This window comes from Myxine glutinosa, chromosome 13 (assembly GCF_964187855.1).
Source record: "Myxine glutinosa chromosome 13, kmMyxGlut1.1, whole genome shotgun sequence".
Lineage (NCBI taxonomy): Eukaryota > Metazoa > Chordata > Myxini > Myxiniformes > Myxinidae > Myxine > Myxine glutinosa.
In genome coordinates, this window is record NC_136273.1 from 54,644,214 (window position 1) to 54,668,516 (window position 24,303).

General features: G+C 42.8%; 1 protein-coding gene across 6 annotated transcripts in view; it reads right to left on the minus strand.

The window, feature by feature from the left end:
* Positions 1-24,303, minus strand: part of LOC137438361 (DENN domain-containing protein 1A-like) — a 386,103-nt gene that overhangs the window by 112,502 nt on the left and 249,298 nt on the right. For 5 of the 6 annotated variants that reach the window (XR_013621219.1, XR_013621220.1, XR_013621218.1 and 2 more), the window contains exons 6-9: positions 18,921-18,990; positions 16,206-16,286; positions 7,509-7,595; positions 6,378-6,431 (exon numbers count right to left, since the gene is read on the minus strand). Coding sequence is in view for 3 of the 6 variants with exons in the window: in XM_078767518.1 (XP_078623644.1) it covers positions 6,378-6,431; positions 7,509-7,595; positions 16,206-16,286; positions 18,921-18,990 (292 nt within the window). In the remaining 3 variants the exon portion in view is untranslated. The remainder of the gene's footprint in view (positions 1-6,377; positions 6,432-7,508; positions 7,596-16,205; positions 16,287-18,920; positions 18,991-24,303) is intronic. The other variant, XM_078767519.1, reaches the window with a different exon arrangement.

A 24,303-nucleotide genomic window follows, 5' to 3' on the forward strand; every position in this document is an offset into this window, starting at 1 on the left:
AGTGGGTGGGAGGGTGGAGTTGCAATATTTCACACAACGCCAGTTTAATAAAGCTTATATCCTACCATCTGCACTATAATACTATCCTCCAGTCTGTCTGTCCGTCCGTCCATCCGTTCACGATGGGGCTTTCCCCGTTCAGGGAGGGGCTTCAGCCGTTCGGGGGAGGTAATTCAGCCGTTCGGGGGAGGGACTTCAGCCGTTCGGGGGAGGGACTTCAGCCGTTCGGGGGAGGGACTTCAGCCGTTCGGGGGAGGGACTTCAGCCGTTCGGGGGAGGGACTTCAGCCGTTCGGGGGAGGGACTTCAGCCGTTCGGGGGAGGGACTTCAGCCGTTCGGGGGAGGGACTTCAGCCGTTCGGGGGAGGGACTTCAGCCGTTCGGGGGAGGGACTTCAGCCGTTCGGGGGAGGGACTTCAGCCGTTCGGGGGAGGGACTTCAGCCGTTCGGGGGAGGGACTTCAGCCGTTCGGGGGAGGGACTTCAGCCGTTCGGGGGAGGGACTTCAGCCGTTCGGGGGAGGGACTTCAGCCGTTCGGGGGAGGGACTTCAGCCGTTCGGGGGAGGGACTTCAGCCGTTCGGGGGAGGGACTTCAGCCGTTCGGGGGAGGGACTTCAGCCGTTCGGGGGAGGGACTTCAGCCGTTCGGGGGAGGGACTTCAGCCGTTCGGGGGAGGGACTTCAGCCGTTCGGGGGAGGGACTTCAGCCGTTCGGGGGAGGGACTTCAGCCGTTCGGGGGAGGGACTTCAGCCGTTCGGGGGAGGGACTTCAGCCGTTCGGGGGAGGGACTTCAGCCGTTCGGGGGAGGGACTTCAGCCGTTCGGGGGAGGGACTTCAGCCGTTCGGGGGAGGGACTTCAGCCGTTCGGGGGAGGGACTTCAGCCGTTCGGGGGAGGGACTTCAGCCGTTCGGGGGAGGGACTTCAGCCGTTCGGGGGAGGGACTTCAGCCGTTCGGGGGAGGGACTTCAGCCGTTCGGGGGAGGGACTTCAGCCGTTCGGGGAGGGACTTCAGCCGTTCGGGGAGGGACTTCAGCCGTTCGGGGAGGGACTTCAGCCGTTCGGGGAGGGACTTCAGCCGTTCGGGGAGGGACTTCAGCCGTTCGGGGAGGGACTTCAGCCGTTCGGGGAGGGACTTCAGCCGTTCGGGGAGGGACTTCAGCCGTTCGGGGAGGGACTTCAGCCGTTCGGGGAGGGACTTCAGCCGTTCGGGGAGGGACTTCAGCCGTTCGGGGAGGGACTTCAGCCGTTCGGGGAGGGACTTCAGCCGTTCGGGGAGGGACTTCAGCCGTTCGGGGAGGGACTTCAGCCGTTCGGGGAGGGACTTCAGCCGTTCGGGGAGGGACTTCAGCCGTTCGGGGAGGGACTTCAGCCGTTCGGGGAGGGACTTCAGCCGTTCGGGGAGGGACTTCAGCCGTTCGGGGAGGGACTTCAGCCGTTCGGGGAGGGACTTCAGCCGTTCGGGGAGGGACTTCAGCCGTTCGGGGAGGGACTTCAGCCGTTCGGGGAGGGACTTCAGCCGTTCGGGGAGGGACTTCAGCCGTTCGGGGAGGGACTTCAGCCGTTCGGGGAGGGACTTCAGCCGTTCGGGGAGGGACTTCAGCCGTTCGGGGAGGGACTTCAGCCGTTCGGGGAGGGACTTCAGCCGTTCGGGGAGGGACTTCAGCCGTTCGGGGAGGGACTTCAGCCGTTCGGGGAGGGACTTCAGCCGTTTCGGGAGGGACTTCAGCCGTTCGGGGAGGGACTTCAGCCTTTCGGGGAGGGACTTCAGCCTGTTCGGGGAGGGACTTCAGCCGTTCGGGGAGGGACTTCAGCCGTTCGGGGAGGGACTTCAGCCGTTCGGGGAGGGACTTCAGCCGTTCGGGGAGGGACTTCAGCCTTTCGGGGAGGAGCCTCACCCGTTCAGGGAAGGACTTCACCCGTTGAGGGAAGTGCTTCAAAATCAAATCTCCACCATTTTGTTTCCTCCGCTTAACTCTGAAGCATCCTCAGCCTCTTCTGTAAGGCTCACACTTTCTGACTCTCTCATGGCTTTATCTAATCTCTAATATGATATCTGATTTCATTTTTTGCCTGTGCCAAGATGGTTTAAGTCCCGGTTCTAAAGAAGGGGAAGAAAATTTGATGAATGTTAGCGTTTTTATACAAAAATGCATTTTTAATGAATTTAAGGCAATTTTTTTTTTTTTTTTTGTATACAAGATCGAGGCACATGAAAGAGCTAACATTAATCACACAAAAAGTTAGACCGACACACAAAACACAAAATAAGGGGAGCGGTAGACAAGATGGGGAGAGAGGGGGAAGGACACGAACACAACATTTGAGAGCAGGGACATCGAGAGAACTGTGGGAGGAAGAGGGCTTGGGGGGATGTGGGAGAGGTATAAAACATATGCAAGGACTTCCAGGAAAGAAGTTGGAATTTCGAAAAAGTGTAACTGGGGTGAATTAGCGGGGGTAGAAAAGATCAAGGTTTTGGATGGGGGAAGATAAGAGATGGTGGTGAACAACTGTTTTAAAGACCTGGAGGGAGGAATGGGATTGAATGGAGTGGGGGAGTTTGTTCCAGAGGCGGGAGAAAAGGGGAATGAAAGAGTGAAGATGAGCAGAGAGCCTAGATTTTGGCAGTTTAACCATAAGATGGTTGCTGGCAGATCTTGTGCGACCTGTAGGAACATTTGGGGGACAGAGCACAGAGAGAGCTGGGGGAGCAAGGCCGGAGAGGAGTCGGTAGAAGACAGAAAGACCACCAACCTGCCTGTGGTGAGTGAGTGAAAGGCCCTCGGAGTTAGCTTAATCGCGGGAGATTCCAATGATTCTGAAATATAAAGCAATATAAAGCAATAAAGTCTGCAATATAAAGTCCATTCAAACTCCCTCACGGCTTTATCTCAACTCTAATTCACCTTATTTAATTTTTTGTAGTCACGAAGATGGTTTAAGTCTCGGTTGCAGCAAAAGGTGAGAAAAATTGGACAAATATTGGCGTTGGATTGGCAAAAATGCATTGTAATAGCTGCTTTGAATCTATCTGGTCAGACACAATGTGGTGACGAGGATAGAGGAGAGAAGGGATGGAGAGGAAGGTGGGTGGGAGGATGGGGGAGAGTGGGGGGGGGGGGGGGGGGGGGTGGGGGGGGGGGCAGGGTTTTAGGAAATTAGTTGTTTATTATACTGAGTAAAAGTACAGCGATTGATGCCTAACTGAATTTGGGATCAAACTGTAGTATAATTATATTTTTTCATATTCCAAAGGTATTAAAAAAAAAAAAAGTTCATATCCAAAAAGCTAGAATGGCACTCGGTACCAATTTGAATGGCACTCAGTACCAACTAAAACGGCACTTGGTACCAACTAAAACAATACCAACTAGAATGCCATTCAGTAGAGCGCGTACTCCCGCCGTGGGTTTAGTTGGAATAATACGTTTTGTTTAACATCCCCTCTCCCCAAAACAATAAATGAAAAAGAAAGTAAGCCCTAACTGTCAGATAATTAATTTTGATATATCTCGGAATTGGAGGAGAAAAACATCATTTAAGAATAAGAATAAAAGCTTTAATGCAGTAAAACAGAAAAAATCTTTCCCAAAAAAATTCCCCAAAAAAATTCCTGGATCCGGAATAATATCCTGAGCTTCACCAAAAACTAATCAATTCTTCCTTATCCCAAGGGCAATCATACCACCAACTTTCATCCAAATCCGTTCAGAACTTTTCCAGATATCTTGTTCACAAACACACGAACACATGAACATACGAACATACACACACACGGACGGACACGATCGAATGCATTACTCCCTGGCGGGAGTAATAAACCTGAAAATCGCAGAGCCAGAACCAGAATTATTTATTTGGTCTGGGAAGCCCATGCGAGGTTTCTTCTTCTTCAACCTCTCACAACCCTGGGTGAATATGCGATCTTTTAAAAAAAAGTTGGAATTTTGCCAAATCTGTTTCATTCGTTTGTTAATATACCTCAGCCATTGACAAATCTGGAATTATAATTTTATTTGAGGTTCAAATTAACCCGGGAGATTGTGTCAAACGATGCCTGCAAGTCTGTACATGTGATAAATAATTAATCGTCCACAGTCGAAGACTCTCCTTCTTCACGCAATAACAACTTCTAGCTTCCAGACCGTACAACCAATGATCTTCAAATTTTGCACACTTGTTACTCTTCATCACTTCTACTACAGTATGAAGTTTCACGGCGATCAATGAAGTGGTTCAAGAGATATAAATGTTTTTATTATTTGCGTTTAATTAACGACGTCTGCCAAACCACGTGACCTATCGCAAATTCCAAAAGGGCATTTTAGTAGACTGACATGCTGAACAGATCTGTGAAGTTTCCCCTCGATTGGATCACAAATGAGGGAGGAGCTAGGTTTTAAATGTTTGTGCTTAAAAACGTCATAACTCTGAAACCATGTGATGCATGACGTCATGCTCGCTGACTTTTTTGTTCGTCATGGGTATGCGATTCTGCCTGCAAAGTTTGGCCTCGATCTGTTCAGGCGTTTTGGAGAAAATGGGATTTTAGTGTTTTTCACTCAAAACAATATGGCGACCGAACCACGTGACCTGTGACGTCATAATTACCATAAAAATATTCGACAGACCGAGTCCCTCCTATGGTGAAAATTTGCTCTCAATCACTCCAATTATTGCAGAGAAAATGGTTTTTAAAGGAAAACAGAAAAAAAATTCCAGAAAAAATTCCCCCAAAAAATTCCTGGATCCGGAATAATATCCTGAGCTTCACCAACAACTAATCAATTCTTCCTCATCCCAAGGGCAATCATCCCACCAACTTTCATCCAAATCCGTTCAAAACTTTTCCAGATATCTTGTTCACAAACACACGAACACACGAACACACACACGCACACACACACACACGCACACACACACACACACACACACACACACACACACGGACGGACACGATGGAATGCATTACTCCCTGGCGGGAGTAACTAGAATGGCACTCAGTAGAGCGCATACCTCCGCCAGGCTGAACAGTTTATGTTTTGTGTCCCACTGATAGGCCGGATCTAGATTTGGAATGAATGAATGAATGAATCGGCTTGTTCTTGTCACCTAACCAACTCGTCCACCAAGTTTAGTCATAACTCGTCCATAACTTTTTAAAATATCATGTTATATGTCGCTTTTCACTCGATCTCTCAATGGTGAAGAATCACTTAAAATAAAATAATTATCGTATCCAAAACCATGTTCAGATCTTCACCAAAATCGAGTTGATTCGTCCTTGTCACACACCCAACCTGTCCACCAAGTTTTGTCCAAATCTGTCCATAACCTTTTCAGATATCCTGCTATGTATCGTTTTTGGCCCGATCTCTCAATGGTGAAGAATCACTTTTTAAAATTCTAGTAGCCGGATCCGAATCTGGATCTTCACCAAAATTTAATCATTTAGTCCTTGTTACATACGCTACATCTCTGCCATATTTCGTCCGAATCTGTCCACAACTTTTTGAGATATTCTATTCACAAACAAAAGGACAAACAGACAGACCGACAGGGGTGAAAACATAACCTCCATCCACCTTTGGTGGCAGAGGTAATCAGTTCATCTTTGCATCATTGCACATACTTGTATCAAGTTTGACTTAGATCATCATACCTTCAGGTGTTCTTAAGTTATCACTGTAAAGAAAACCTATCACGATTGTACGGACGGATGGACGCATGGACAGATGGACGCACGGACGGACAGCCGGACGGACAACCCAAAAACATAATGCCTCTGGCTCTTTCGTCGATGGAGGCAAACAGAAGCCCACCAGGATGCTGTACGCAAGTGAACTCTAAAATCTGATGGTATTGACATGAAGCGAGATCCAAAATAAAGTAAACATTAAACAAGTGTGCATCCTCAAACCAATGCAAGCCGGAAGAAGAGCCAGTTATTTGGGATAAGCCAGTATTACCACACGATACCGGTATTAACACAAAAAGGAGGAGGCCATTTGGCCCATCAAGTCTGTACTACATTTACGCCTCATTAATTAAATTTAAGAATTTATCAACTTAAATTCACTGGGAGGGAGTGGGGATGAGACCAGCGGGGCAGGAACAGACATCAAAAGGGTGTTCTGAAGCAAAAAAAAAAATACATGTAATAATAGACTATTGTTATCACATGTTAATGCAAAGGCATCAATCAGGAAGTGCATTATAGTCTAAGAGAAAGGTGTGCGTGAAGCACTCAGCATGAGTAATAAAAATTAAAATAAATGAATGAATGAACGAATGAATTTGATAACCCACAGGTAAGCACTATAGCAAAGACAGAACAACTGTGCAACAAAACATGCGTCGGATGAGATTTGCCTTACGCTCTCAGGAATCGTTGGCAGACTCCTTGTATCAGGGGCAATGAAATAAGAACTCTGCAACAAAAGAGAACAAAAAAATAAATAAAAAGAACAAGGTGAGGCAACAAAAATGGATGTTAAAGGAGGCCCCAGTGGGAGGAGGGAGGTTGCGTCTGCATTCGCGGTTCGAGCTGTTAAGCACAAAGAGTGCGCCCAATTAGCAAGCAGAGCAAAATGCCATTCCCAAACGTGTGCTTTTGACCAACACTGATTTGCCATGTTAACCCACATTGTGTAGCTGTATGCTGGGTTAGTTTGGAAAAGCAAAGTTGTTCCTCTGATAAGTTAAGAACACCTGGGATACGTGTCGCCCTGCATGCTGTACACCAGGTATTAAACGCAAGGTATTACCGACCTCAAAATAAGTAGATCGTTACGAGGATAACATTATTAAATTGGAAAGGGTAAAGTTAATCGTATTTCAACAGGGAGAGCAACACATCCCAAATGGTCCTTCACAGAGTCACCAAGTGCAAGAAGGATGAAAAACAAAGAGATCAATTGTTCAGAATAGCAGCAACACCTGGATTCTTTGGCCTCAATGTGCACAGTACAGTCACTAATTCCTACAGCTACAGAGCAAGATCAGGTGATCGTGAATTTGATACACTCGGACATATCACAGTTCAGTTTTCTTCATTTATATCAGTTCTTCAGAATAAAACTAACAAGCAGCCTGGGAAGAATATGATCTTCCATCACCATGGTGGCAACACTATTGGGATGCTTCCTTTCTCACAGCAGGCATCCTTGACGTCGCTCTGCTAAAATCAGTCCCCATGGATCTTCTGAAGCTGCTTTCCTCCTACATGAGCACCCTTGAAAGTTGGAAGCTTATTCACCTCCCCCATCTTGACTCCATTTCCTACTGTTTTGCTTCTCTATGCATTCAAGGTCACTCCCAGGTCTCGTAGATTCGTCTCTCTGTGACCACAACTCTATTGCTAATCTCAATTTGTATGAAATTCTCAATGTGATTTGAGAAGAAAAAAGACCAAAAGGCCCAAGCAAGGAAAGTTACAGCAAGTGGGACAGTTGACAGTGAGACAAATGAAAAACCTAGGGCGAGATCATAGCATGCTTTGCACTCACCGAGGGCGCCTCTATTATCTCCTTACAACTGCCATGTCGCCTTGCATCGCAAACAACCTGCCTCGGGCCTACATTGAGCCGTGGTCCCTTTTGGGGAAGAGGGGAGTGAGCAAGTGCATCAAGTAGACCAAGCTCTTCCAGCCCGAAACACTATCTCCGGTTTCACATACAATGTCCGACACCGTTTGATATTGCGCTTTTATGAAGCACACTCAAGTATCTGTAAAAAAATTACATCTCCCGATTCCTTTTCTCACAAAGTATCATCGTCAAAATACTTTATGAAGGACACTAAATGTGGAATTTTTTTAAAATGTGGAACTTATCCAAAATAATGTTGGCAATTCTAAATTTATATTGTCCATTTGTAACAACAAATTTCAATGCAAGTTTGAAATTTACAGTCTATGTTAGACAATGTATTTTCATTAAATTATACATTTCATGTTGTCTATCTTTAACAGCAAACACCCTTTTAAAATTCCCCAGGCCAAACTTTACTAAGCACTGCTATGTGATTGAACTTTGATTGGTATAATCTGTACTGTAAAATTAACTTGAAAGGATCAAAATCAGAAACAAGGCTGGCAGAATAAAGCATTAAATAAATCATCAGAAAAGTTATTCACAAGTTTTTCTTTGCATCAGCCTAATGATTCAAATCAGTATGTTTGCGTAACACTAGTGCTCATGATGTACAGTAATACTGAGGAAGATTTGTGGAAGATTCTCACGTTCAAGGGGGCTCATCATGTACGTTAGTGAGACATGCAGAAGGAGGGTACAAGATGAGAGAAGAATAGAGAGGACAGAACTAAAGATGATGAGATGTATGTGTGGGATAACACGAAAGGTTTTATTTAAGCAGAGTAGTGTGGGCAAAAAAGAGGGTCATAGCTAGGAGTACTTGAGAAAGACTAAGGTGGTTTGGGCATGTTCGGAGAAAGAGAGAAGGCGAGTTGGTCAAGAAAGTCTGAATATGAGAGGGAGTGGCAATTATATGTGTGGGATAATTGCATGCACAGTCAGGGTCGCCCAGATAGCTCAGATGGCAGAGCACTGGTATGGTTTTCCAGAGGACCTGGATTTTCAATTCCTGGTCCAGGCATGTAATTTTCCCACATATTTCAATTTATCTATCTATAATTCCAGTAATCTCTGTGTGTATGTATGTATGTATGTATGTATGTATGTATGTATGTATGTCTGTGACCGCTGTTTCTCGACAACCACGGGTCCGATATACTTTAAACTTGCCAGGTATATTGCTGGGGACCCGAGGATGTGCCTTTTCAAGGTTTCATATTAATCGGACAAGTAGTTACCGAGCTATGTCCAAAAAACGATTCAACCAATCAGAGAGCAGCGAGCTATCACGTGTGCCGAACGTGGCGAACAGACTCTGCCTCGGACGGCACATTTGAGAGCGTATTCATTTATTTCACGTTGGAAAACTATGTTGCCGTTAAACTATGTTTTAAAACTAAATAAAACTAATTTGCGATTCATCGTAACTGCGATTTGCGACCTTCCGGACAGTGAAGACTTCACTTCCGGCAGCCAATCACAGAACGCGTTGTTGCGAGCCGAGCCGAGCGCGTGCGCCATTACGGTTCGTAATTCGATTTCTTCCGGAGAAAATAATAATTTCTCGATTTCTTATGCGCATTATTTCTCCCAGAGCGAAGGGCGGAAGCGAAGAGCGTTGTTTTTTTTGTTTACGGGCGTACGGGCGTACGGGCGGGGTAGAGCGTACGGGTAGCGTTTTTTTTTTTTTTTGGCAAGGAACGGGCACCCACGTACGGGCATGCCCTAGTCTATCTATAATTCCAGTAATCTCTGTGTGTATGTTTGTATGTTTGTATGTCTGTGACCGCTGTTTCTCGACAACCACGGGTCCGATATACTTTAAACTTGCCAGGTATATTGCTGGGGACCCGAGGATGTGCCTTTTCAAGGTTTCATATTAATCGGACAAGTAGTTACCGAGCTATGTCCAAAAAACGATTCAACCAATCAGAGAGCAGTGAGCTATCACGTGTGCCGAACGTGCCGAACAGACTCTGCCTCGGATGGCACATTTGAGAGCGTATTCATTTATTTCACGTTGGCAAACTATGTTGGCGTTAAACTATGTTTTAAAACTAATTAAAGCTAATTTGCGATTCTTTCGCTTTCCTGCGCGTTTGTGCACGCTATGGCGATTTCTTTACCAAACTCCGCAAGCCGTTCGCTTTGGACCAAACCATTTCATGTAAATAGAGGGGGGGGATTGTCACCGTACTCGCAAGCCGTTTGCTTTGGACCAAACCATTTCATGTAAATAGAGGGGGGGGATATAATTTTAGATATAGATATAGTACGGGCATGCCCTAGTTTATTTAATTCTGTTCATTAATCGAAGAACAAGTTGTTTATTTGTGAAGCCGTGGTCCCCTTTTGAAGCAATGTTTTACCGCCGGATGCCCTTCCTGCCACCAACCCTGTTCGTCGCCTCTTGCGACACAGGGAATTACCAGTGAGCTGGTACTCAATTTGCCGACCTCAGAAGGATGACAGGCTGGGTTTAATGCCCTCTGGCATTAATTCAGTGATCGACCGGGATTCAAACCCAGGATCCTAGGATCCCAAGCCACCACTCTAAACACTCAGCCAACACCAGGCTATATTCTGTATGGATAATGGAAATTAATATACAGTTGGACCTCGATATTTGCGGACCCTTTGTATTCGCGGTTCATACCATGTGACCTGCTTTTACATTCACGTCTCACGTATTCACAGTTATTTATTATTATTTTTTACATATCAGGACGGGTCTCCCACATCCATCACTGCTGATATTAATTCAGCCTGGGAATTCTTCCACAGAAACCTGCTCTCTTATGCACAGTTTCATCCCATCTTGTCTTCAGTTATCTTACCCATCCTCCAACTCTTGGTAATCTGAATCCTGTGGTGAGGCAGTTGCTTTAAAACAACTTGCATTCTTCTCCTGGAAGGAAAATCCAACTGAAGACAACTTCAGATCATTCCACAAAGCTCGCAACAAGTGTGTGTCTACTCCGTGGAGAGCTAGAAACCGGCATCTGTCTAATCTCAAGAATGAGCTTGAAAACTTCTCTCCCTCCTATAAAACCTACTGGCGCCTTGTCAAGGTGGTGCTTATCAAGACGTCAATCTCTGACCTCTCCGTGCTTTGTCCCCCACAGGTATCTACAGGATGCATGTGGTCCACCAGCAACCCCATCCTAATGAACCAGCCTAATGAACCACTGCTCACCTCCACTCATGTATTCCTACTTTTTCTTGCTGGTGGAACTACCATCCATACTCTCTTCTTTCTCATTCTTCCCTCCAGGTCTTCAAGACAGCTGTCCTCCCCAAATTCCCATCCCATCCATCTAAAATCCATCCAAAATCATGATCTCTTCTACACCTGTTAAAGCATTCACACCCTTCCTAATTTTTTTGCTAATGTTGTTGTGGAACTAATTAATCTAGCCTTGATTGATAGACAGGAGACTAGAAATAATGTCCACAAACTGTTTAAGATAATTGCTGATTTTTAATGAAACATGGAGGACTTTGCTTAGGTTACAAAAATATATACATCAAAGGTCTTCAAAAAAACCACTTGGTAAGAATCCAACTCCAGAAAAGAACACACACGCACACACACACACACACACACACACACACACACACACACACACACACACACACACACACACAATTTCTAAGCAAATTATTATTATTATCCACCCATTGATTTCTCCTTTAGTCCTCATTGTTAGCTGCATCCCTTGTTTGTCCGTCTCCATCTATTTTCTCCCTCCGCCCTTCTGTTGGTGCTTCCCCTTTCTCCTGCTGTTCCCTTTGTTATGGTGTGTCCAGTCATAGCTATTCCACGAGCCTAGGCCAGTAGGCCATGTAGTAAAAAAAAAAAAATCCCCCCATTGAAACAATGTCCCCACATTTGTGGATTCGACTTTTGCGGCATTTTTCATGAAAGTATTCCCCACGTTTTCGGTGTCTGACTGTATAAAGGTGTCACAGTCTCCACAGGACTACACTGAGCATAGGTAGTCATTGCACAATCCTACATGACCTCAAACAAAGATAGTAGGCCATTTGGGCCGTCATTGCTGTGTTGTACGCCTGGGTTAATTTTTGCTACAGCTCTAAACATCAATTTTCTTGATGTTTTGCCAAGGTCTAAATAACTAGATCTTGATTGGGTGACCCAACTTATTTATCAGTTGTTAAATGGTAAATTCTACCAAGCAAATATGGTAGAATTTTTGATAAAAATGCATTGGAGCCACAACTTTGCACACTACTGCTAGTATAGAGCATCCTCTGGAATTATTAAAGCTTATTAAAGCTCATCACAGCCCTAAACTCTCAATGCCATTTAAACCACCAGTTCTGTGTATAATTTGTGGAGATCATGCACCGAGGGTCCAGTATTGCACCAGCTAATTTGAGACCTGCCATGAAAAAAAAGTCGGAAGTCACACCGAGTGGTTTTTTTTCATCACAGGCGAAAATGCGACGAGTAATGTGAAATAACCATTATCAGGTTTTTGCAGTTGTGGATAATAAAACTCCTCCACTTTGTGTTTATACATGCTCCATGGCCATGAATTGTAATTAACATTTCCTTTTGTAAACAACGTTAATTTACGGGAGGAAATGGCAAAAGTTAGACCAATGATCAACCCGGGAAATTATCGTTCTTCACGACGATTCTCATGTGTCCTACATCCACGTTTCAAATTGACATCACCAGGAATCTTGCTTGGCACTTCTTTAATACTCATCGAGTGGTCAACCTCATAACAGCGCAGGAAATAATGTAAACATATCAACCTTGTTGCTGGGGGTGATGTCAACATTCGAGCAAAGTAACAGTTGATTCTGGAATGCAGATTATAGCACCCAAGATCTGAATGTCAGAATTTATAATTTGGAACTCAGTTCCAAAGGAGGGATGGTGTCGGTTGATGGCCCATTACATTTATTAATCCCTTGCCATCTAAAACAGTAAGTAGTAGGAAGAATGGAAGAGCCAAAGGTGAAATGCCTTGTCTCACTTCACCAATATTAACATAAACTGGACCTGCCAAGAATCGTAGACAAAGTTTAGAACAATGAAGCTTTTATAGCATTTTGACTTTTCTGTTAATTTAAAGATCATTAAGTAAATATGAATTATTGTTGAGATCAAGTGGAGTTCAAATAAAATTGTTTCGTTTACAGTTCCTTACCAAGACCGTTAACCAGTCGGATGTGAAAACTGTAAAACGGCGAAACAGTAGTTTCATGAATGGCTGAATTTAACGATGCGGTGCGGAGCGGTTTTCACCACCTTGTAGTTCGGGACATGATCTAACACCAAACCCCATTAAATTATTAATAACGGTAATTATCCCAATTGAGACTCCCAGGGAAAAGTCAATTTGCAGAAAATATCTAACTACCAAAGCCAGTCCGTGATCGAATTATGACTATGACTTATGACCGTTTCAAGTGTTAGACTCCCCAAATATGATTGACCCCAGTAAATAATACAACCTTTACCATGCTGTAAGCACCTAAACTGCTAGTATAGGTGCTCACAGTTTCACTAGTGTAGGCACTTAAATTCATTCTCCCACTCTTCTGAGCACCGATAACGCAGAAGAGCATTTGAACATTACTTTCAGCTATTTGTCACTCCTCAACTACTATTTGTAGCTGTGATGGAGGTGCTGGCTCAGAACGTAAAGGAGGGTTTAACGTGGGAGTTGTTGTATGCAGATGATCTGGTGTTGATTGCGGAAAGTATGGATGGACTGAAGGAAAAGATGAACAAGTGGAAGGAATGTATGGAGACAAAAGGTCTGAAGGTGAATATCGGAAAGACAAAGGTGATGGCAAGTGGTAAAGAATGTGGTGAGGTGGAAAGAACTGGGAAGTGGCCGTGTGCTGTGTGCAGGAAGGGTGTCGGAGTGAACTCCATTCAATGTACAATGTGTGCTGAGTGGGTTCATCAAAAATGTAGTGGTTTGAGAGGGTCATTAACCAGTGTGGCAGCTACATTCAAATGTAAGGTGTGCACAGAGGGAGCTGCAGATGGAGGAAATGTTGAGTTGGATCTTGGAGACGGCGTGAAGCTGGAAGGTGTGAAAACATTTTGCTACCTCGGAGACATGCTGAATGGAGAAGGTGGATCAGATTCGGCAACGGTTGCTCGAGTGAGATGTGCATGGAAGAAGTTTCGGGAACTGAGTGGCGTGCTGATGAGGAGGAGAGTGTCGCTGAAGCTGAAGGGAAAGGTGTATGCTGCATGTGTGAGAAGTGTTATGATTTATGGGAGAGAGACATGGGTAATGAATGTAGAGCAGCAACGAAGGCTGGAAAGGGTGGAAATGCGAATGGTTCGATGGATGTGCGGAGTATCGTTGAGAGAGAGGAAGACAAATGATGAATTGCGAAAGATGATGGGAATATTGCCTGTGATTGATGCTGTGAAGAGGAACAGGTTGAGATGGTTTGGTCATGTATTGAGGAAGGATGAAAGTGACTGGTTGAGAAGAGTGATGGAAGTTAATGTAGAAGGAAGTAGAGGACGGGGAAGACCGAGAAAGACTTGGCTAAAGATGGTGGAAGAAGAAATGCGGGCAAGGGGGTTAACAAGGAGAGATGCAGAAAATAGGGCAAAATGGAGAAGATTGTCATGGGGACCGCAAGGCTAACCCCCGCTCTAGCAGGGAACATGGCCTTAAAATGCATGTTGTTTTCAGCACTCTTATCCATTCCGTACCACCTACGGACAAACTAATTATTGGAGATTTCAATGCTCGCATTGGGGATATGGTCAGACCTAGGGTATATTTCTGCAAGGTAATTACAATGCCAATGGTGAGATTTTGCTCTCACTAATGTGAGGCAGATATTTTTGCTCACTAATGTGTGGCACTATGCTCAGACTTTGATCTTGGCATTACCAACAAATTTTTCAATTTACCTGACAAGAAGGAAGTCATTACCCAACTTGTTTACCAGAGGTATGCAAAAAACCACTCTGGAGATTCTGAAACTAAGTGGCAAAAAGTTTTGTGGTCCGACGAAACAAATATAGAATGTTTTAGCCAAAATGCAAAACGGTACATTTTGCGCAAACTCAACACAGAACATCACCCAAAGAACACCATCCCTGCAGTGAAGCATGGTGGTGGCACCATCATGTTTTGGGGATGTTTCTCATCAGCAGAGACTTAGGAATTTGGTAGGATAGAAGGGAAAATGGATGGAGCAAAATCCATAAAAATCCAAGGGAAACCTGCTGCCCTCTGCAAGAAAGCTGAAATTGGGATGGAAGTTCACCTTTCAACATAACAACGACCCGAGGCACACAGCCAAAGCTACACTGGAGTGGCTAAGGAACAAAAAAAATAAATGCCCTTGAGTGGCCTGGTCAGAGCCTCGACCTAAACCCAATAGAAAATCTGTGGTACGACTTGAAGATTGCTGTCGATCAACGCTCCCCACGCAACTTGACTGAACTTGAACAGTTTTGTGCAGAAGAATGGGCAAATATTGCCCAATCAAGGTGTGCAAAGTTGGCAGAGACCTATCCTAACACAGCTGTAATTTCTGTCAAAGGTGCTTCCACCAAGTATTAACTCAGGGGGGCAGACACTTATCCAACTAAGATATTCTAGTTTTGTATTTTTAATTGATTTTGTGAAATTTGCGGAATTTTTTTTCACTTGGAAGTTGTGGGTTACGATGTGTAAATAAAGGTGCAAAAAGTCTGATTTAATGCAATTTAATTCTCGGTTATCAGGCAACAAAAGGTGAAAAATTTGAAAGGGGGTGTAGATTTTCTATAGGCACTGTATATGTATATGTATATATATATATATAGTATATATATATATATATATACACACACACAAAGTGAACCACTTTTAACATAGTACAAAAGGAGATACACGGTTTCAAGTGTTATACTCTTCAAGTAGTGTTATACTCAATTTTTAATGGAGATCCGATGCCATTAGCGTCGTGGGTACCAGGAAGCAAGTGCCACACCAGCTATTGCTGCATGCATCCTGACCAACAGGAAATATCTGCCACATATTAACCTGCCTGTGGTACACAAAACAGTTTTGGGAGTGGCCAGGAACTATTTAAATTTAAAACGGCTATTCTGGCTAAACAGTTGCATCTGCTCCACTTATTCGCATTAAATGAAATTCAACCTATTAGGCATAGGCTCAACAAGGAAGAGAATTAAATTTTCAATTTTTTAGACCAGTTTTATTGTCTTCCTGGTGTTGGCTGCATTTCAATCCTACAGAGACGTGTGGGGCTGGTGGCGTTGCTAAGCTCATGCCTAACAATTGTCCTGTGAAAAAATAAAACATGGCTTATGCATGGTGTGACCTCGACTGCAGAGTTTCAGCAAGTCATGCATGGGAAGTGCAATACATGTTGGTAAATAAGTATGTGATCGGGTATGCTGCGATGCATGCCTAGTATGGTTACAGGTGCATGCTGGGTAGGTAGTAAAGCAGAGCAGCAGGATACCATGCAGATATAAGTCTGTCCAATGTTACAAAATACAACCTCAATTTCAATCCACAACCATTCCCTTCTGTTTGGTGTGCAAAATGTGTAAAAGTGGTACAGACAGACACTTACCACTGAGAGGCTCACACTAGAGCCACATTCAGGCACGGCGTGCTGATAAAGTGCTTGGAGGAATCGAACCACGTCATGCTCCTAGAACACAGATGTGTGAAGAAAAGAGACAGCATCAAAGGAAGGAAAACATCAGCTAATAAAGCCCCACATATTGATGATGTCAAATAAGAATTCTACTCAATGAAGAAATTTATGGGGGAGAAAATAAAAAACGAAAAAGGAAGGAAATAGCACCAAAATAAAGACTAAAACGTCACTCAGTAGAGAGCATACCTCCACCTGGTCGGCCATATCACTCAATGGTGAAGAATCACTGAAGAAATTCTACTAGCTGGATCCAGATCCGGATCCGGATCTTCACAAAAATTGAATCCATCTTCCTTGTCACACACCCGACCGGTCCACCAAGTTTCGTCCAAATCCGTCCACAACTTTTTGAGATATCATGCTATGTATCGTTTTTGGCCCTATCTCCCAATGGTGAAGAATCACGAAAAATTAAATAACGCTCATATCCGAATCCATATTCAGATCTTCACCAAAATCAAATCGATTCTTCCTTGTCACACACACAACCTGTCCAAAGAGTTTCGTCAAAATCCGTCCACAACTTTTTGAGATATCCGGCTATGTATAGTTTTTGGCCCGATCTCCTAATGGTGAAGAATCACTTAAAAAATTATAGTAGCCGGATCTGGATCCGGATCTTCACCAACATCTAATCATTTCGTCAGTGTCACATATGCTACATCTCTGCCAAATGCCGTCCGAATCCGTCTACAACCTTTTGAGATATTTTGTTCACAAACGGACAGATAGATGAAAAATCATTCACAGAGCGACAATTGGCAAAAGAGAACAAAGTAGAATGGCACTCGGTAGAGCATCCTTTTGACCTCACAAATAATTGGTGGTTGAATTATGTGACCTGATCTGCAAATCGCTTTCAAATTTTAAGTTAATCAGATGAAAATTGACAATTTTAGAAATTTGGCCTCTGTTGCCCTTTTGGCCTATGTTGACCTCAAAAAAAAATAGTTGATGATTGAATCCAGTTAGTTAATATGAAAATCCTTTTCAAATTTCAAGTCAATAGGATGAAAATTGAGGATTTTAGAAATCTGGCCTATGATGACATTTTGGCCTATGTTGACCTCAATAATAGTTGGGGGTTCAATTCATTGACCAGATATGCAAATCGTCTTTAAATTTTAAGTTAATCAGATGAAAATTGACAACTTCAAAAATTTGGCTTATGCTGATCTTTTGGCCTATGTTGACCTCAAAAATAGTTGGTGGTTGGTTTCAGTAAGCTGATATGAAAATCATATTCAGATTTCAAGTAAATCGGATGAAAATTGAGGATTTTAGAAAAATGAGAAAAGTGGCTGACCGTTGGCCTATGTTGACCTTTTGGCCTATGTTGATCTCAAAAAGAGTTGGTGGTTGAATTAAATTCGCTTATATGAAAATCCCATTCAAATATCAAGTCAATCGGATGAAAATTGAGAATTTTAGAAATTTGAAATGGTGGTTGACCTTTGGCCTATGTTGACGTTTTGGCCTATGTTGACCTCAAAAATAGTAGGTGGTTGGTTTCAGTAGGCTGATATGCAAATCCTATTCAAATTTAAAGTCAATCAGATGAAAATTGAGGATTTTAGAAATTTGAAATGGTTGACTTTTGGCCTATGTTGACCATTTGGCTATGCTGATCTAAAAAAAAAGTTGTTGGTTGAATTCAGTTCGCCGATATGAAAATCCCATTCAAATTGCAAGTCAATCAAATGAAAATTGAAGATTTTAGAAATTTGAAATGTTTGTTGATCTTTGGCCTATGCTGACCTTTTGGACTATGTTGATCTAAAAAATAGTTGTTGGTCGAATTCAGTTTGCTGATATGAAAATCCCATTCAAATTGCAAGTCAATCAAATGAAAATTGAGGATTTTAGAAATTTGAAATGTTTGTTGACCTTTGGCCTATGCTGACCTTTTGGACTATGTTGATCTCAAAAATAGTTGTTGGTTGAATTCAGTTTGCTGATATGAAAATCCCATTCAAATTGCAAGTCAATCAGATGAAAATTGAGGATTTTAGAAATCTGAAAAGTTTGTTGACCTTTTGGCCGATGTTGATCTCCAAAATAATTGGTGATTGAATTCAGTTAGCTGCTATGTCAATCCTCTTCAAATTTCAAGTCAATCGGATGAAATTTGAGGATTTTAGAAATTTGAAAAAAGTGGATGACCTTTGGCCTATGTTGACCTTCTGACCTCAAAAATATATAGGATTTTGTCGGACCACGAACTCTAACATTTGGTGAAGTTTTGTAAAGATCCGTTTAACATTGTGACCTGTAGGCAAGTATAAGTGAGCTGACAGACAAACAAACACACACACACACAAACAAGTACACCAACCGGAGTGATCAACATACTTGTCAAAAAAATGTTTTTTTGCCAAGTAACAAACAGACAGACAGGGGTGAAACAATAACTTCCATCCACCTTTGGTGGCAGAGGTAATAAAGCTGTGGGCTTACAAAGAAGAAGAGGTATTAACAGGAATAATTGTCATTTGTGCATGTAATTTTAAATAATACCTAAAACCTACATAAAAAACCTGAACCCCACCTCCCTTCCCCAACCACCACCCTCTCCACCACACACACTACCCACAAAAAGCACATTTAATGTTATTGATTTATTACCTGGCTCTTGGCAAAGTGGTCGGAAACATTGTTCAGCAGTTTATAAAACGTTTCAAACCATGGCAGGTAACTGTAAAACAAGAAAAAAAATACTATCCTCAACATAAGACGCAACAGCCATAATGCGACGCCATTCAAGCACCGAATAACCGATGAAAACGAAAGAATACATGTGAGGAGCACGTACACATTACACAACACATACATGGCTGGCAGGATATCCTCGAGGTATGCACACTCACCACCGAGCTATCTATCCCGGGTTTGAATTCCAACCTACTGTCATCCCGATATTTCACAAGCAGGGTGATTCATCAATGTGTGTGCCGTCCCTCGGACAGATGTTAAACTGGGCGTCCCGTCTGACGGATTTAGCTTGTGGATGCTAAATATACAACGGTGCTTGTAGTGGTATGTTTGGGCTGCTTAGTGGTCAACGGTGCATCAAATAAAACGGTTAATTTCAGATAAACGCGATCAGTTTATTCAACAGTTGAAAAGGCGATGTCTGACTGTGGCTTATGCATGGTAAACAGGAAACACATCAATTGAAAGTGGAAGGTTACCTTCCCTAAATGCAAAGAGATAAACACAAACAAAAAGCAGGACCAGAGCAAATGCGTGTGATGACAGTGCCATTCATGGACAGTAGGATAGCTTTTGTTAATGATGTAATGTACAGGTGGGCACTGCTTCAGTGGCACAGACCTGCTCCCATCAGTGATGCAACCAGAAGCCACAGCCTGCATACAAAACTAGGAAGCATCTCAAAATGAGAATATGCAGATGACTATGGGCTAAAAAACAGCTTAAAAAAAAAAGAAAGGTCGATTTTATGATTCGATGTTCCACATATTATCATAATAAAGGTTTGTTGAAAATTTGATAAGAAAAGCTCAAATGGTAAAAATGATATGGCCTGGACAGTCACAAAAAATGTTATAGTGAAGGTCAATGGTAAAGAGGTAAAGAATTAATAAATAAATAAAAAACCCAGCCGTCTCTTGCTGCACAGCAGACGGGCTAGTAAGGCCACTTTCTACTCACTATGACGTCCCAAATATTCATGTCTTCTCCATATTCTCATTACACTGACAACTGGAAGAAATATAAAAGAGCAGGGAGAAAAATAAACAAAGTTGGACAGACTGGACATAGACAAAGAAGGCTCATTGGAGTGGCTGAGAAGAGGTCAGCTCAACTGGTATGGAGAACGAATCATCATAAATGCCCAGAACCAAGGACACTACAACAATGGTTTTAAGACAATGGCAGGACTGAGTCAATTGGACAGGCATAGGTTTTGCAAGGTAGAAAAATAAAGCACGAGTCATCTCCTCTCGGGATGTAAGTAAGAATGACCGCACTGTGGTCACAACCTGCAACAAAGATTGGGAAACACATTTGATACACCATTGAAATATGAACTCGACACCTCTTATCCATTTCACCCTCCCCATGGTTCTATCAGAATGAGCTGATTCATCACACGGTCACGGATTGCTTTACCTCAACAAGGGGACGTTCAAAAATTATGTAATGCTACTTTTAAAAAGTAATTTGCATAATGTAACGCTTTATTATGTAACGTAACGTAATGCTTGATTACCATACGTTCTGACAAGCTTGATTAAACCGTACTATTATTTGACATATGATTACATTTTTGGGGTTCCTCATCGTGAATAACACTCAACCCAAACAAATCCTATGGAAATCTGATGCAACAAACCTGGGCAGTGTGTAATCAGCAGGGGCCTACAAACACAATGTGCAAGACCCACCAGAAAACCAAGATGGCGGCAATATCATTTTGTCTCTGTGCTATGGTGGGTGGAGTCAAGCGACAGATGTGGGTGTGGTCCGGCAGCTGTCTTGACTAATGAATGCACATTTCAGAAATCAAAAAACCAACAAGAACCCGAACAAGAACCCCAACAACAACAACACCAATGCAAAGCTCTTGTAGACCTGCGACGTCATGTCCGAACACACAAAGGCAGAATGAAGTTTTCAATAGAGTAATTTATCAATTGGCACATCAGTAAAAAAAATTCAATATCCCAGTTGCAAAAGGCTCAAGGAAACACGAACCCGAAGCAATTATTGAAAACAAGGAAGTAATTATCACGTACGACCTAATGACCCATCGAGCGTGAAAATAGAAAACAAAGCATTGCGATCGGATATCATACTTAGCTACACAAAAAAAAAAAAAAATATATATATATATATATATATATATATATATATATATATATATATATAGAGCATTGTTAATTGAAGTGTCAGTACCCAGAGATTTTGGCCTAAACAACACAGAAATCAAGAAAATCACCAAATACTAAGATCTTAAAAATGAAGGGAAAAGATATTGGAAGAAGAGCACCTAAATTGTACCAACTGGTGATAATTGGAGCAATGGGAAAAAGAACTTCATGGAGATCTTAAAAACCATCCCTGGGAACATTACCACAAACAAACAACAGTTGAGGATTCCGGGGCTCAGTGACGATCCTGGAAAGAAAAAGCCCTTGGAACAAAACTCTCTCTGGAAAGGTTGAACAGCTTGGTGCATGAACAGTGATTCCTTACCGAAGCGGAGATGGATACTTTGGGTCCTGGGTGGACTCCCAATGATACACACAAAACTTCACAAATGGAGATAACAACCAACCAACCACAACCACACACACACACACAACCACACACACAAACACACACACACCTTCACCCACTGTGCAGACGGGCTAATTATACGTACAGCACACATCTAGTATGTAGGAAGTACACACACACTAGTCCCACAAGGGGGCTTCAGAGTTCCATCAAACAGTTTAAAAGGGCATTTTATTTCAGCAATACCTCCCAAAAAGCAAACACAACAATTAACCTAAAGGTCGAAGATAATTTAAGAACATCATTTGTAATAAAAAGACCTTTTTAATGTTTCTCACAGCCTTACTCCAATGGCGCAACATTGGCACCCCCAACAGCACTGCAGCATACAGGCAAAAACACAAGAAGAAGAAAATGAATAAATGAATGCACAAGCACAACACGGCATCTCGAAAGCCGAGCCACCGGATAAGCAATATGGGATCCTACGGGAAGCGAGGGTGAAATATTCTTCTTGAATACTTTCAAATGAAACATATTCAAGCAATAAATATGAACAACATACATCTGACAAGTCTCACCCAGACTATTTCAATAGCTTGTTGGCCAGAAGGCCAGAATACAAGTCCCTGGGCTTGGCTCCAGGGTGAGGCTGGGATTACGTTTTGAGGTAAGGCAGCAAAGGCAAGTGTTGCCCATGGACCCGTGGGGAGCCACTGTGATTCGCTGTACTCCCCTTAGATTAAAGCGCAGAAGAGGATTTGAGCAAATCACTAGATGGTGACGGTGGTTCCGTAACATCCGCCATTCATCGTGCTCCAGAAACATGTGCACACGTTTGTCTTCCATGAGCGCGTGACTTGCTATTCCTTCTTCCCTTCAGCATTAACCAGCATTACTACCGAATTTCTCACTCTCTTTTCATTACAATATCTTCCATGTCTCTCTCACAATTCCACATTCTCAAGAGACGCGGGTTTAAGGCAGCGAACCCCTCGGAAAGGCTCTCATTGTTTTTCTAAAGAGCATTATGTTTGGGGCACGATTTGAAATCCTGAAGGGAGTAGGGTCCCTAAACCTCGGGGTCGCCTTGTGCTTTTCATCTACACCACAGGGACCCGCCTGCAGTTAACCCTTCCCCACCTGACGAGCACAAAGCGACATGCTGTCCAAGTACTGGCAAAAAATATCTGACGAAAAACTATCAGAAACATTCCTAAATAATGACCAGATTTAAGCTAAATAAGGATACATCAAGATATAGTGGAATTCACGAATCAGGTTATTTTCTGTTTATTACAACGTGGGTGATGCATTAAACGTACCTTGAACCATTAAACATCATCAGAAGGAACAGCTATTATTACCTCAGCCACCAAAGGTGGATGAAGGTTATGTTTTCACCCGTCTGTCTGTCCGTTTGTGAACAAAATATCGCAAAAAAATTGTGGACGGATTCGGAAGAAATTTGGCAGAGATGTAGCGTATGTGAGACCGACAAAATGATTCGATTTTGGTGAAGATCCGGATTCGGATCCGGCTACTAGAATTTTTAAAGTGATTCTTCACCATTGGGAGATAGGACCAAAAACGATACATAGCAGGATATCTCAAAAAATTGTGGACGGATTTGGACAAAACTTGGTGGACCGGTTGGGTGTCTGACAAGGACGATTCGATTAGATTTTGGTGAAGATCTGAATATGGATTTGGATATTAGAATTATTTAATTTTTAAAGTGATTCTTCACCATTGGCCAGAAACGATACATAGCAGGATATCTCAAAAGGTTATGGATGAATTATTTGGAGGAAACTTGGTGGACATGATGTGTCTGTGACGAGGAAGAATCGATTCAATTTTGGTGAAGATCCGGATATGGATCCAGCTCGTAGAATTTTTAAAGTAATTCTTCACCATTGAGTGATATGGCCAACCAGGCGGAGGTATGCTCTCTACTGAGTGCCGTTCTAGTTTATGACTATTATAAGCATGAGCGGTGGAATCTTTCTTAAAGACATGCCGAGCTTGTGCAGCAAACCTCCTGTTTGGAAACTGTGAGAACATTGAAGGATGATGACACGATCAAGTGAGACAAAGCCAGTATTATGATACCGTTTTGGGTTAACAGTCAGTGAAGAAAGAGAGAGAAAGAGAGAAAGAGAGAAAGAGGAGAGAAAGAGAGAAAGAGAGAAAGAGAGAAAGAGAGAAAGAGAGAAAGACTTTTGTGCCCTTTTATTATAAAAATACAAGCCATTCCACAAAGCGGTTGTAAGCAAAGCAACCAGTTTAAAGAAACATTTCGTAAGGATCATGAATTCACCAAAAGGAGCAAAGGATATTTAAAGGAAACCAGCAAGAATAAAATTTTTACAAACCAAAGGTGAAGACACAAACAAATTTAAAGGAAATGCTCATGCAAGAGCTATGACCACATCAAGAGCAAATTAAGCGTTTAATTAAATTAAGCGAAACATTGAGAGAGGGAGAGAGAGAGAACGAGAGAACGAGAGAACGAGAGAAAGAGAGAACGAGAGAGAAAGAGAAAGAGAAAGAGAAAGAGAAAGAGAAAGAGAAAGAGAAAGAGAAAGAGAAAGGGAGAGAGAAAGAGAAAGAGAAAGAGAAAGAGAAAGAGAAAGAGAAAGAGAAAGAGAGAGAGAGAGAGAGAGAGAGAGAGAGAGAGAGAGAGAGAGAGAGAGAGAGAGAGAGAGAGAGAAAGAGAAAGAGACAGAGAGAAAGAGAGACAGAGATAGAGAGAGAGAAA